At 39.6% G+C, this 12863-nt stretch overlaps 1 protein-coding gene across 1 annotated transcript in view; it reads right to left on the bottom strand.

The window, feature by feature from the left end:
• The window catches only part of adcy2a (adenylate cyclase 2a), a 186986-nt gene extending 176566 nt beyond the window's left edge, over positions 1-10420 (bottom strand). The window contains exon 1 of the mRNA XM_039694380.2: positions 9983-10420. Within this exon, the coding sequence (XP_039550314.1) occupies positions 9983-10369 (387 nt within the window). The 5' untranslated portion in view covers positions 10370-10420. The remainder of the gene's footprint in view (positions 1-9982) is intronic.
• Positions 10421-12863: the final 2443 nt, after the last annotated feature.

The following is a 12863-nucleotide window of genomic DNA, read 5'->3' as shown; positions in this document are numbered from 1 at the left end:
AAAAGGCCTATAAAAAAATAAAATAAAAACCTTTGGGTCTATGCACTTGACGCTTGTGCTGCTGCGTTCCAAAAACTTTATCAAGCTTTTTACCATGTGCCTTGGAGTGGAGAGAGTCACTTTTTTTTTTGTCTTTTTAGCTCATTTATCATGGAAATGTGGTGTTTTATTTTTTAACTTTTAAACTGCGCCACCTCCACCGATGGCCCGATCTCCATAAAACTTTGCACGCTTCCTTAAAATAATATGGCGCACATGCTCAGCTAATTTGGTGAAGTTTTGAGCAGAGCAGACCATTTTTCAGTCATTTAAATGTCATTCTGCATACGATTTTATGGAGCATTTTCCCCCTTTATAACAGTAAAAGGGCCACCGGTGGACCGACATCCATAAAAGTTTCCAGGCCTCTATAGGGTCAGGTGACGCATGCGCATGCCCGGGTTTGTGAGGTTTTATGTAAATCAGGCAGGTAGAGGGCCGCGCTTTCAGCCATTTCATGGGATTTGCCATAGAAATACATCATTTTGGCACCTTTTTAACAGTTATAGCACCACCAAGTGGCCAGTTGCCCCATCCTTTTTAACGCGACCACAGAATGAGCTCTCACACAGGTGCGTTGAGTTTGGTGCAAATATCTCGTTCCGTTGACGAGTTATAGGCAATTTAATAAAAGGGGCTCGTCCTATTTGTGACGTTTTGGCGGCCCTTAGGGACCGTGAACCCAAATTTCAACTATTTTTTGATAATTATTGACATGTGGACTCCATAGAATCTTGCTGCATTGGTTTGGTTCCGGCCGGGCCAAAAACCTAGGACTAGTTCGCAAAAGTAGGTTTTATGATAAACACAAAATACCCGAAAATTTACCCAGGGTGACGAGCCAATTCGAGGCATGCATCTTGTCTGGCTGGAGCCAAGGATTCCAATGATGTAAGACACTTGAGCCTAGGCCTGACGGTTGAGGAGTAATGAGCCATTTCGTACTTTTGCCCGCTGTAGCGCCCTCGTAAGGCGATCGGGTCCTGCCTTTGTGATGCTGTCGGCCGTGTGAGTACTACCAGCCCCCAAAGTTTCAAGTCTCTAGGACTTACGGTTCGTCCTGCATGATCAGTTTTACATAGAGAATGTTGCATGATGGGTAAATTAACAATAACAATAGGGTTTCAGCACTTCGTGCTTGAACCCCTAAAAAACAGCACAAGTAACTGAAAAGGAGACTCAACTCACGGTTCGATTCGATTCTCGATTTTTATCAGTGGGACAATCAGGATGCTCTCTGTCTTACATACCTCTATGCCGTGCGCGCAATACGTTTTAAAGCATAGTTCCCTTTTTAGGGAACTCGCGATGCGTCTGAAGCATCTATCAACTAGTCCAATGGGATAAATGATCATCACAGGCGTCATGACAAGGAAAACATAAAAGAACGTCATGACGGTCCATGGCAGCCCTGGTGGCCACTAAGAGGCATCTCTGGTTAAATCTGACCGAATTAAAGGACAGAGATCGTTCTTTTCTCCTGGATGCCCCGATTGATCCTGCTGGTCTCTTCGGCGACCCTGTCAGTGAGGTCGTCGATAGGTTCCAGGAGGCTAAAAATCAGTCAGAGGCATTTCAAAAATTTCTCCCTCGCCGTGTCCAACCCCCTAGGGCTGCTGGGTGTGAGCATCCCCAGCCGTCTAGCTCCTCGTATCATGTGCAAGCAGATGCAACACTCTCAGCCGAAGCGTTCGAAGTCAAAGCCGGATCTCACGACCGTTCTTCGGGCCAAGAAGGCTTCGGTGCAAAAGAAAAGGTCCTGACGCCACTAGGGCCAGCCCCCAACCGAAGTGAACCGGTGTACACCTCAGAATACGGTGCCCATTCCATTTCGGGGTCCTCAGGGGGCCGTTCAGCCAACCCCTCCACCCTCGGTGCTTCGGGGCACAGTGGTCTCCAGTGAATGTCTGGAGCAATGTCAACTCAACGTTGCGTCAGACATGAACCCTCTAAAGGGGGTTTCAAAAACAGTCAATCTGGGTAATTCCTGCCAGTATGTTTCAGGTTCCCGGGTTGAGTGTCTCAATTACACCAGAGGCCAGCCTCGAGAGGCTGGTGCTCTTAGTAGAATTTTTAACAGAGTGGGAGAATCTGCCAAATATTTCTCGATGGGTCCTGCAGAGAGGATAGAGAATCCAGTTCGGTTCTCGTTCTCCGCGTTTCAACGGGGTGCTGCCCATGGTGGTGCATCCCGAGCAGGCTCTGGTGATGGAGCAAGAAGTAAAAGGTCTGTTAGCAGAGGAAGCTATAGAGCATGTGTATCCACCGGACAGAGTATCGGGTTTTTACAGCCGCTATTTCATTGTTCCAAAAAAAAAAAGATGGGGTGTTGCGTCCCATTTTAGATCTTCGTCTGTTGAATCCTACAGTTCAGAAACTTAAGTTCAAGATGCTAAGACTCAAACAGATTGTGACTTAAATCAGATCCGAGGACTGGTTTGTCATGATAGATCTGAAAGACGCATCCTTCCATGACTCCATTCTCCCTCAACCCAGGAGGTTCCTGAGGTTTTCTTTCGGGGGCAAAGAATACCAGTATCGGGTATTTCCATTCAGGCTAGCTTTATCACCCTGCACATTCACAAAGTGCATATATGCAGCTCTGGCCCTGCTCAGGCTGCAGGGAATACTCATTCTGAATTACATAGACGACTGGCTGATTCTAGCGGAGTCAGAACAGTTAGCGGTTTGGCACAGACTAAGGTATCGTTCTCACACATATGCAGAAATTGGGGTTGAGGCTCAATGCCAAGAACAGTGTGCTTACTCCAGAACCACTTTTCTTGGTGTGGTATGGGATTTAGTCACGATGCGAGGCACTCTGCCGCTCACCCGTGTAGCTGCTATCCTTACAGCCACAAAAGAGCTTTAGCTAGGCCAGTCACGCACTGTGAAAGAGTTCGAGGGACTGTTAGGCCTCTTGGTAGCAGCGTCCAACATGATACCTTTTGGCCTGCTGTACCTTTTGGCCCGCTGAGACCTTTGCAGTGGTGGCTCAGTAGCAGAGGATTCTCCCTGAGGGGAAACCCACTTCGTATGATCAAGTTTTCATGAGTGATGATATTACTGCGCCGTGTTGAAGTTCTCCCAAGCACTTGCTGTGGTATTCCACCATACATTATAGTTATACACTTTACACGCTTAGAAAAGTGCAACGTTTTATTTTGTGTCATCATTCTTGGTCGAGTTACACTACTTGTGCAACTGTATTTAAATAGGGAAAACGTGTTTGGTCGCTTTTCTGCTTGGCCCCTATTGAATGAACTGGGCTAAGCTAAGTGCGATCAAAGTGTCTTGCGCGTCAGAGGGATTGAGTGCACGTACTGAGATGAGGTATGCATCAACTCCTCTTAGTTAAGGGAATAACATAGTTTGATGAAAAAACGGTAGAGAATCCCTTTAAGAGAGTCAGTGACCTTCAGGCCCTTTCGGATTCCCTCACCTGCCTTGTATTCGCACCGGGGATGGTCAAGGCAATCTTGTCTCCTAAACAAGATTATGTTCCAAAGGTGCCTACCATTATCCCGAGGCCTATTGTGCTACAGGCCTTTTATCATCCTGGAGATCTGATCAGTTGTTGGTCTGCTTTGGATCACCCAAGAAGGGTCTTCCTGCTTCCAAGCAGACAGTCAGCAAATGGATAGTCGAAGCTATTTATCTATCTTATGAGTCCTCTGGCCTGCCATGCCCTTTGGCGCTCAGGCCTCACTCTACTAGGAGTATGGTGGCTTTTAAAGCTTTATTATCTAGAGTTTCTCTTCAAGACGTCTGTGATGCGGCGGGTTGGTCCTCTGCTCTCATGTTTGTCAGATTTTATAGCCTGGACCTGGAGGCTGCCCCAGGGTCTCAGGTGCTTAGTGCTTAGTGTGGTGTGACAACAGGCTGACACTCAGGCATTTGAAATTCTGGTGGTTTGGGTATTCTCATTCCCAAAGCAACATAGATACATTGCGAGTTCCCTCGAAAGGGAATGTCTCAGGTTACGACCATAGTTCCCTGAGAAAGGGAACGACACAATGCGTCATCCTGCCATACTTCCTGCATCCCTGTGATCCGGCTTGCACCGGATGCTCTTTTATCATTTCCTGGTCATGACGTCACCCCCCCTTGACCATCATTTTTCCCATTGGACTAGTTGACATAGATGCTTCGGACGCACTCATGCTGGAAGCGATCCGAAAGTGTTGTCTCGTTCCCTTTCTCAGGGAACTATGGTTAAAGTTGTAATCTGAGACGTTTTTTTTCTGTCTCAGCATGCACGCTCGCTCTTGCTCGCTCACTCTAGATTCTGGGGGATTTTAACTAACTTGCGTTCATCAGGGAGCCGCTATCAATATGCGGGAGACTCCTGGAACTTCCGCGAGACTTGGGATGTCTGCAAACTGTGGCTTTTTTGCAAACATTGTCAACATTACTCACTAGAAATCCAAAAACTTCCACATCTGCGACTTCAATGAAAGAGGAAGAACCTCCTCTTTCATTGAAGTTGTAGATGTGGAAGTTTTTCCACACCTGCGACCCATCAACACGTTCTGTTGATGGGTTTCCTGCATCTGCAGTTGCCATGCTATCTTTTGAATGGCTGTAGCTAGAGGAGGTTGACCATAGACTCGCAGCACTTCAACACACGTTTTTTTTTTTTTTTTTTCTGCTTGACAAGCCAAATGGACATGACATGGAGGCGTGGCAGCATCGACAATTCCATTTTTTAATTAGATTTTTTAAAATTGTGAATTAATTTCGATCGATTTTGTGTTCTGAAGATGAACAAAAGTGCTACAGATTTGGAATGGCAGAGGGTCAGTAATTAATGACATAATTTTCTTTCTTTTAAAAAAAAATATATATATATATATAACCCTTTAACCATTTAACCCCAGTTAATAATTATTATAATTATATGTATAACTAAATATTGTATATTTAACTTTGTGGCCCCGCCAAAATATTTGTTACCACCCCATATCCCCTCACTCCCACCACCAAAATGTATTGTCCCAATTTTTTAATTTATATTAAATGAGATTTCAATGATAGTTTGACCAGTGAACTAGGAAATGTTAGGTTATGGTATCTATTGAAGGTTGTTCACATTAGCTAACTGCAATTAGAATATAATATCATCTAATGATAAACATTAACTAAAACACGTTACAATGAATACTACTACTGGCGAGATTCTTAAAGTGACACTTCACCCATTTGCATAAAGCTTTGTATCTTTAGAAACACAGTCATATTTTTGAATGGTAATGATTTATTCCCTTACAGTATTTTCCCCTGATATGGGAGAAATTTGTTCATTTAATTACTTCAATGCTACTGCTAAACACACCTACTGCATCTGAAAAAATAAAGCACTATTTATTTAATATGAAAATTAATTTGTGTAATGTTTATCTTGTCTTATTTTTTTAATAACAAAGAAAATAATGACAAAGATTTTTATCTTCGCCACTGGCCTAAATGTGTGGCTTTCTTTTTTCTTTTGTTACCTAAGGCTTTGTTTTTAACATAGGGACATTAGTTTGGCTGTAATGAACAGCCACTTGCAAAATATCAAAACCAACTTGAAAAAGAATCGTGATAAAAAATCGTGATCGTGATTTTCCTAAAAAAATCGTGATATGATATTTTTTCCATATCGCCCACCCCTAATATGTACTAGTCACAATTGGAATACATACTAGTCAGAACTGAATAGTTGATATCTGAATGACAGATCCCCATAGAAGTCAATGGCAAAAAATTTAATTTGTTACTAGTCACAAAATAATAGTTACTAGTCACTTTCGAAAATAAGTACTAGAATCTAATAAATAAATACTAGTATCTATTTAATAGGTACTAGTATCTAATGAATAAGTACTAGTATCAAAAAAGAAGAACTAGTATCTAATGAATAAGTACTAGTATCTAATGAATAAGCAATAGTAACTAATAAATAAGTACTAGTATCTTATAAATAAGTACTAGTATCTAATGAATAAGTACTAGTATCTAATAAATAAGGACTAGTATCTAATGAATAAGTACTAGCATCTTTAAAAAGGTACTAGTACCTAAAGAATAAGCACTAGTATCTAAAGAAAAGGCACTAGTATCTAAAGAATAAGCACTAGTAGCTAATGAATAAGTACATGAATAACATTTAATCATTTAGTCTCTATTTTCATGCTACTAGTACTTATTTTTTAGATACTAGTATCTATTCCAATAGATACTGATTAATACATGATTAAATGTTAAAACGGCTTGCCATACTATTAAACAATTACTTTTATTATGATCATTTTCAGCAATCTTAATATATCACCACAACAATAATGCAAAGGAACGATATTTTTGGAATCAATTTCTGAACGATTAGTTTCCAGACAAGCGATAAAAACATTGATCAAAATTCATCCTGCTTTACAGAGCTCAAGCATTTAAAGCGGCAGATGACATAACTGCATGCAGTTATAATAAACAACAATATGCTTTGGTGTGGACACTAACATGGTTATCGTTATAGTGTGAACATGTCTTTCAGAATTCAAAACTTCCTTGTTACTCCAAAAACTTTTATTTAAACCAATTTGCCAAAACTACTAATTTTCTACTTCTGGATTTTTAATGCATAATAGAGATAAATACATAAGCACAAGACTGCCTGCACAGACACAGATAAAAGCCTCATCAATGCCTCTTTAGCCCACTCGCACATTACATGTAAAGACAAAATAACTACAACAGGATCACTGGACTAAAAATAGCATTGCCTTCAATAGGATCCTAATGTTAGGAAAGTGGTTGTTTATTTTCAACAATGTGAAAGTCTCAGAAGAGCATTATTTGTTTGTTAGGTTCATTTCATTGTGTGTTGGTACCAGTTGCAAAAAATGCTAGCTTTGCAAACATATTTTTACCAAAAGAAATGGACCCAACATTAATGCCGAAAGATAGATAACAGAGTACTTTCTAATCTCTGATTAGGCTACTGATTATTTTGATATATAAAGGACTTATGTACAGTCAGACATTTTGTCACAAAATTGTTTATCGCTTTTAGTAAATCAGGCCTGTTCCTATTAGTATCATGAAAATCATCTGTTATTTAAAATGTAAAGTCTATCAGTTACTTGATTTCTGCACTGAATTTTGCTTTTGATAGTTATCCAAATAGCACAGACCTTACGGAGTCAGACTACACAGAATTAGGTTTGTGTCTGTCTAAATCAGCTAAAAGCATTTATTTGGGTGGGTAAGTTGACAGCTCATGACCCCTATGGTGACTGTTCTGGTTTTTTGTGTAACTTTGGGATTTATGGTATGGTTATGTTTGGCCAAGCAATACATTTTTATTATTATTATTTTATTTTTTTACATTTTTTTTATAATAATGGTCATTATTACTGACCTTGTTTTATGATACACAGTTTTTAAATAAGAAAAAGTTCAATTGAATTAATGATACATTTTTTTTTCAGTTGCCTTTGTTACTCGAAGTCAGTAATTAGTTTTAATTACTGTTCCTACTGTGTTTAAAATAAAAAGACATTGTATATCTGTACATACATCTGTTTATCTGATTTGTTATATGTACAGATGTGTGTACAATGTATTTTTAATATAAATATTGATAAACAAATCCATTTTTAATTAGACTAAATTGTTTTATATTTTTTAAGTAATTTTTCAGTATTGAATGCAATATGCATTATTTATGACATTAAAAAGAACAAGGTGGCAGCATAAGTTGCCTACCATTTGGAACAAACATTGTGTGTAGATGAAGATGCCAGACAATGCTTTCTCCAGAAGCTCAGGTTTTGGAACAGCACTATTGACTATAGCACACCAAAATGTAACTCAACATTCTCAAAATGAACCAGCAATAAACATGAAACTCCAAACAGGGACATCTAAATGGATTCAAGCTATAATCAGTAGCCTCTAAAAAGTTTCAGTGTTTAAGAGCCCAGGATGTCTGTGAAAAGCCTTTTCACCTCATAGCATTATAATTAAAGATACAAAGTAAGACAGCAAGATACAGACCCTGTTTATCAGCAAATTTTCTGCAATCATTTTCTCACTTAGGAGCAAAACTAAACCTCTGCTGGCACCACTATATTGACACCCTAAAATTATCTTTGTTAAAAGTCATGGTGTCAGGCTAAAGTGACATGGTGTGATTTTGATGGTGTCTCATCTGGCTTTTTCACAGCGACAACATTTGCTTCTCTTTTCTCCCCACTGTTGCAGCATTGACGTACTCATAGCCAGAACACACAAAACCACTAATAGCAAGGGAAAACAGCCTAAGACTAATGCATAATTGATGCAGAACAGCTTTTAGAAGAGCATAAGAAATTGAAAACGTAATAGAAATTGGAGGTTTTAGCCACTATCCTATCTATTTTATCATAGAGGACACAGAACAGGCCTGCAATAGCCCAAACCCACAAGCACGATCTTCTACTAAATGCCACAAAGCATGAACGGGAAACGTTAGCCCTGCGGCCACTTATCGGATGTGTGAGGCTGAGTGAAAACAGGTCATGGGGGGAGCAAAACGTCAGGGTTTCAGTGTACGATTATAAAAAAGCCTTTTTTTCACAATCAATGTGATGTGTGCAACCATGGGAGTCACAGAGAGCATTCCAGCAACCCAAGACGGGCTCAACAGCCACTATGATGTGATATTTAGGTCAGGCAGTCAAAAGACAAGAGAGAAAGTAGCACACACATTGAGAGTGTGTATCTACACAGGGGTTGATGTCATACTGTGAAACGTCGCTTGTACTTATTCATTTTCTGGTCTCCCTAATGCATTAGGGCTGATTTAATCGGGCAAAACTCATATTTCAATGTAGATTCCAGCTATTTTGCAAAATGATTGGCCTTAAAATTGAGGGAAAAGTAAACAGAACTTTTGGACAGCAACTCTTGTGTCCTGTCCATGTGAATTCTGTTTTAGGCCAGACAGTCGAACTGTGATAAAAATACCTCAAAACTTCTGGGAAAACCTGGGTAAACTGTCTTGGCACGTGAGCCAGCAATATATGTACAAAACTCTGATTCAGACACCCTGACAACACTAAAGCTGCTAGTTCTCCTCGGTCCCATGATCACTTTCTGCTTCATCTACAAGTGGCACCTATAGAATCTTCTGAAATGTCCAAAAAAAATTAAATGAATCAATGTTGATATTGTGACAGAATTAGCACAAAATTCAAACATCTGCCTGCAAAATAAAAGCCTAATTTAATCAAAAGAAATCTGGCACTGTGCTCTATGCATGAACATACATAGTTTATTAGATTTCTGGGTATGTTTTCCATATAATAAAAATTACACAGCTAATGGTTAACAAACCATTGATTGAATTAGAGAATATTATTAGATTTGAATTGACAGGGATTTCAATTTTGCTCCAGCTGAGCTGGTTAAAAATGCAAACAGCTTTACTGTTGACAGGTTAATAGTTTCTAATCTGTTCTGCTTCATTACCCATGACCCATGAGTTTCCAAATGTATTCCCTTTCCTTCCAAACATTGATTACTCCCTGCTGCTTCTTTATGACTTTTACATGAATCACAGAAATTATGCTTTGAAAAGAGATTACATACTGCTTAAGGTAAACAGAGACATATGGTTCCTGCAGTCCGTACAAACAGAGCTGATTGGATGGAACTTCCTCTTAAGTGTGATGTTTTTGGGCAGAGGAAATGTATTTTCCTATACACATGCCACACAAATTTCCAGGTGTGGGCTTGAAGAAGTATTGTTAACTGTTTTAAAACCCCTTGAAGAAATAAGCAAAATATTAATTCTATTCCCTATCCTGTCACTTGCTCAGTACAGTAGTAACAGGACTCTCTCCCTCAACCAACCTAAAAACACTGTTCCCATCCTTTTCTGCCTTTTCCCCAGTCACCCCAGTCTCCAAACACTCACCAGCCCAGAGGCGAAGAAGACAGCCAACAGAGCCAGGCAGGCACCCATCACAATGAGGAGCAGAAAAACAAAAAGTGGATGCTGCTGGCTCATAAGATAGTACGAGTCATACAGCCAGTCTGGGGACCTTTGTCTCCGGCCACGCACACCTCCTCCTCCTGTTACATCTCCTCCTGTCCGGGAGCCCCTCTCCAGCAAGTAGGTCGGCTTACGCATGGCCTCCCTCCACATGGAGCTGGCGTGGTGTTCCTCTCTTTCGGACGGTGGCTGGGGTTTGTGAGGGTTGCTCTCCACCTCACACAGGTCCTTCAGATGGAGCACTGAAGCTCGGGCTGTGGTGCGCGACCGGTACACCGGCAGGATGGCTTCCATTGTGGAGCGCAGCATCGCTCAGGCAACATGTTGAACTGCAGACTGGCAGAGTGAGAGTGAAAGGAGGCAGTGTGTGTGCGAGTATGTATGTGCGAGGCAGAAAGAGAGAGAGAGAGAGAAAATGGGGAGAGGGAGGGTCTGGATTGAGGCAAGGAGAGAAGTAGAATGCGAATGTGAATGAGAAAGACAGAGAGAGAAAGGCCAGACAGGGATGGAGGGGTGGAAAGAGTTTCCTATCAAGATGATGTGCTAGGTTTTATTTTTCACCCCATTTTTTCATAATTTACTTATCAAGTTGTTTCAACCCTGCATTATTTGTCAGAATAGAATTTCAAAGGCTCTGTTTTACATACAAGGAAATAGATAGTAGTTTCTCTGAAAAGAACAATATAAGTATTATAAAAATTGTCCAGCCTTCCCTTTGTGCTGGAGATTTCAAATCTCATTTTTGACATGCAAAAGGTGTATATGAGGTTACAACTGGTGCAATGTGTCTAAATATACCACAAATGAGATTTAATTTGGAGGTCTGCATTCCCATGGGACACAATTAGATTTCTTGTGGTGCATGATTAAATTAGAGTTGATTAAAGATAGAAATGGGCAGGACTTCTATAGGTGCGAACGAGCGGCCTGACAGTGGCCTTTAATTAAAAAATGTGTACGTGTTTGTTAAAAAAACAGAGGGTATAGTATCATAAACCATGCAGCCATGTACACAGCAGCACATGCGTCAAATAAGCCAGCCTTAAGAGCAGGCTAAGAGCAGGTGGTTCATTAGTACAATGACCAGCCTGTTCTCACATAAATGCGTCTCTATAACACGCATTGTGTATTGTCGTGTTATTTATATGCGAAAATGAGTTTTTACCTGCATATGAGATGCAGTTTTCACATGTATTTGATACTCAGTTCATTTGCGTGTAATACAAACTCACCCAACACCACTACTAAACCTACCCTAACCAACTCATGCATATCCTATGCACGTAAAAACTCACTTTAGACAATACACATGCGTGCTATAAAGATGCATTTAGTGTGATCAGGTTGCAATGACAGATCAAAGTGTGGACACGATGTAGTCAGACTTTGGATCTAAATTAAGCGGGAGTGGACAGGAAAAAAATCAATGTAAGCAGAGGGCAAATGTACAAGGACTAATGCCGGGCAGGAACGGGTGGTGCTGGATTAAAAAAAAAAAATACATTGAATATGAATGTTTGGGAGAGAAATGCTTCCAAACTTTCAGAGACAATGTAGATTTTCAAGTGAGAGGAGGTAGGAGGGTACAGACCAAATGGATGCTCTTAATACAAGCATCTTTGCCTTGAATTTGAACCACTAGCAGTTAGTGAATTAAGACAGAGAGGTGTAATATGTACTCTTGAGTTAAAGACCATGCCATCACATTCTAGCTAATTTGCAGAGATTTGCTTTCTGTAGACAGCAAGGCAGATTAAAAGTCTAGTCTGATAACAAAAGCATAGACAAGGAGATGTACAGCCTGGTAAGTTATCCTAGCCTTAGGTAATCTGGGATTCTGATTTTTTTTTTGATGTTGCAAATCTGCTAAAATTTGGTCTGTGAATTACAAATTTGGGTAACACTTTATTTTACGACCCGCAAACAACTGTGTAAGTACACTGAAATTACGGTATACGTTTCTGTAATTATAGTGTACTTCCGTGTAAGTACAAGGGAACAATATGTTAAGTTTGGGGTAATAAAGGGGTAACAAACAGATATACACCCTGCAAATAACTTTGTAAGTACACTGAAATTACGGTGTACGTTTCTGTAATTATAGTGTACTTCCGTGTAAGTATAGGGAACAATATGTTAAGTGTGGGGTAATAAAGGGGTAACACAAGCAAATACAAGCAAATTATTTAATTAGTTAAAAAAATAACAGGTACCTATTCTGTTAATATATTCCAGGCAAAAATTGTACGTCTGTTGTTTATAAAATGTATCAAATTTCTGGAAAAATATGTTCCTGTGCAATGTTACAGGGTAATTTTGACATCTGGGGGTTATATATATATATATATATATATATATATATACATATATACTATGATAAAAATTACATTTATTGGCTTTTCTTACTAGATTACTTAATGTTAAGTCAAAATAATTTGTTTGTGCTATGATTTTAATTTAGACCGTACCATGTGGTAATTAGTACTTACCTTATACCATTGAATTGCAATAACACTTAAATGTCAGGGCAAATATACTGTGTAATTAAAACGTTTTTTTTTTTATAACAGTAGCTTTCTCTGCAATTACAGTGCAAATTATGTTGTTTCGTATTGCTACATAGTAAGTAGCTTTGTTACCCCCTTGTTCTGCGTAGTTACAGGGTAAGTGTAACTCCTGCGGGCTGTAAATTAAAGTGGTGTTTGTTACCCCTTTATTACCCAAAACTTAACATATTGTTCCCTTATACCTACACGGAAGTACACTATAATTACAGAAATGTACACCGTAATTTCAGTGTACT

Source organism: Pimephales promelas, chromosome 12 (genome assembly GCF_988280905.1).
Source record: "Pimephales promelas chromosome 12, fPimPro1.hap1.1, whole genome shotgun sequence".
NCBI lineage: Eukaryota > Metazoa > Chordata > Actinopteri > Cypriniformes > Leuciscidae > Pimephales > Pimephales promelas.
Note: the sequence above shows the minus strand (reverse complement) of the source record. Positions and strands in the feature narration are given on the sequence as shown.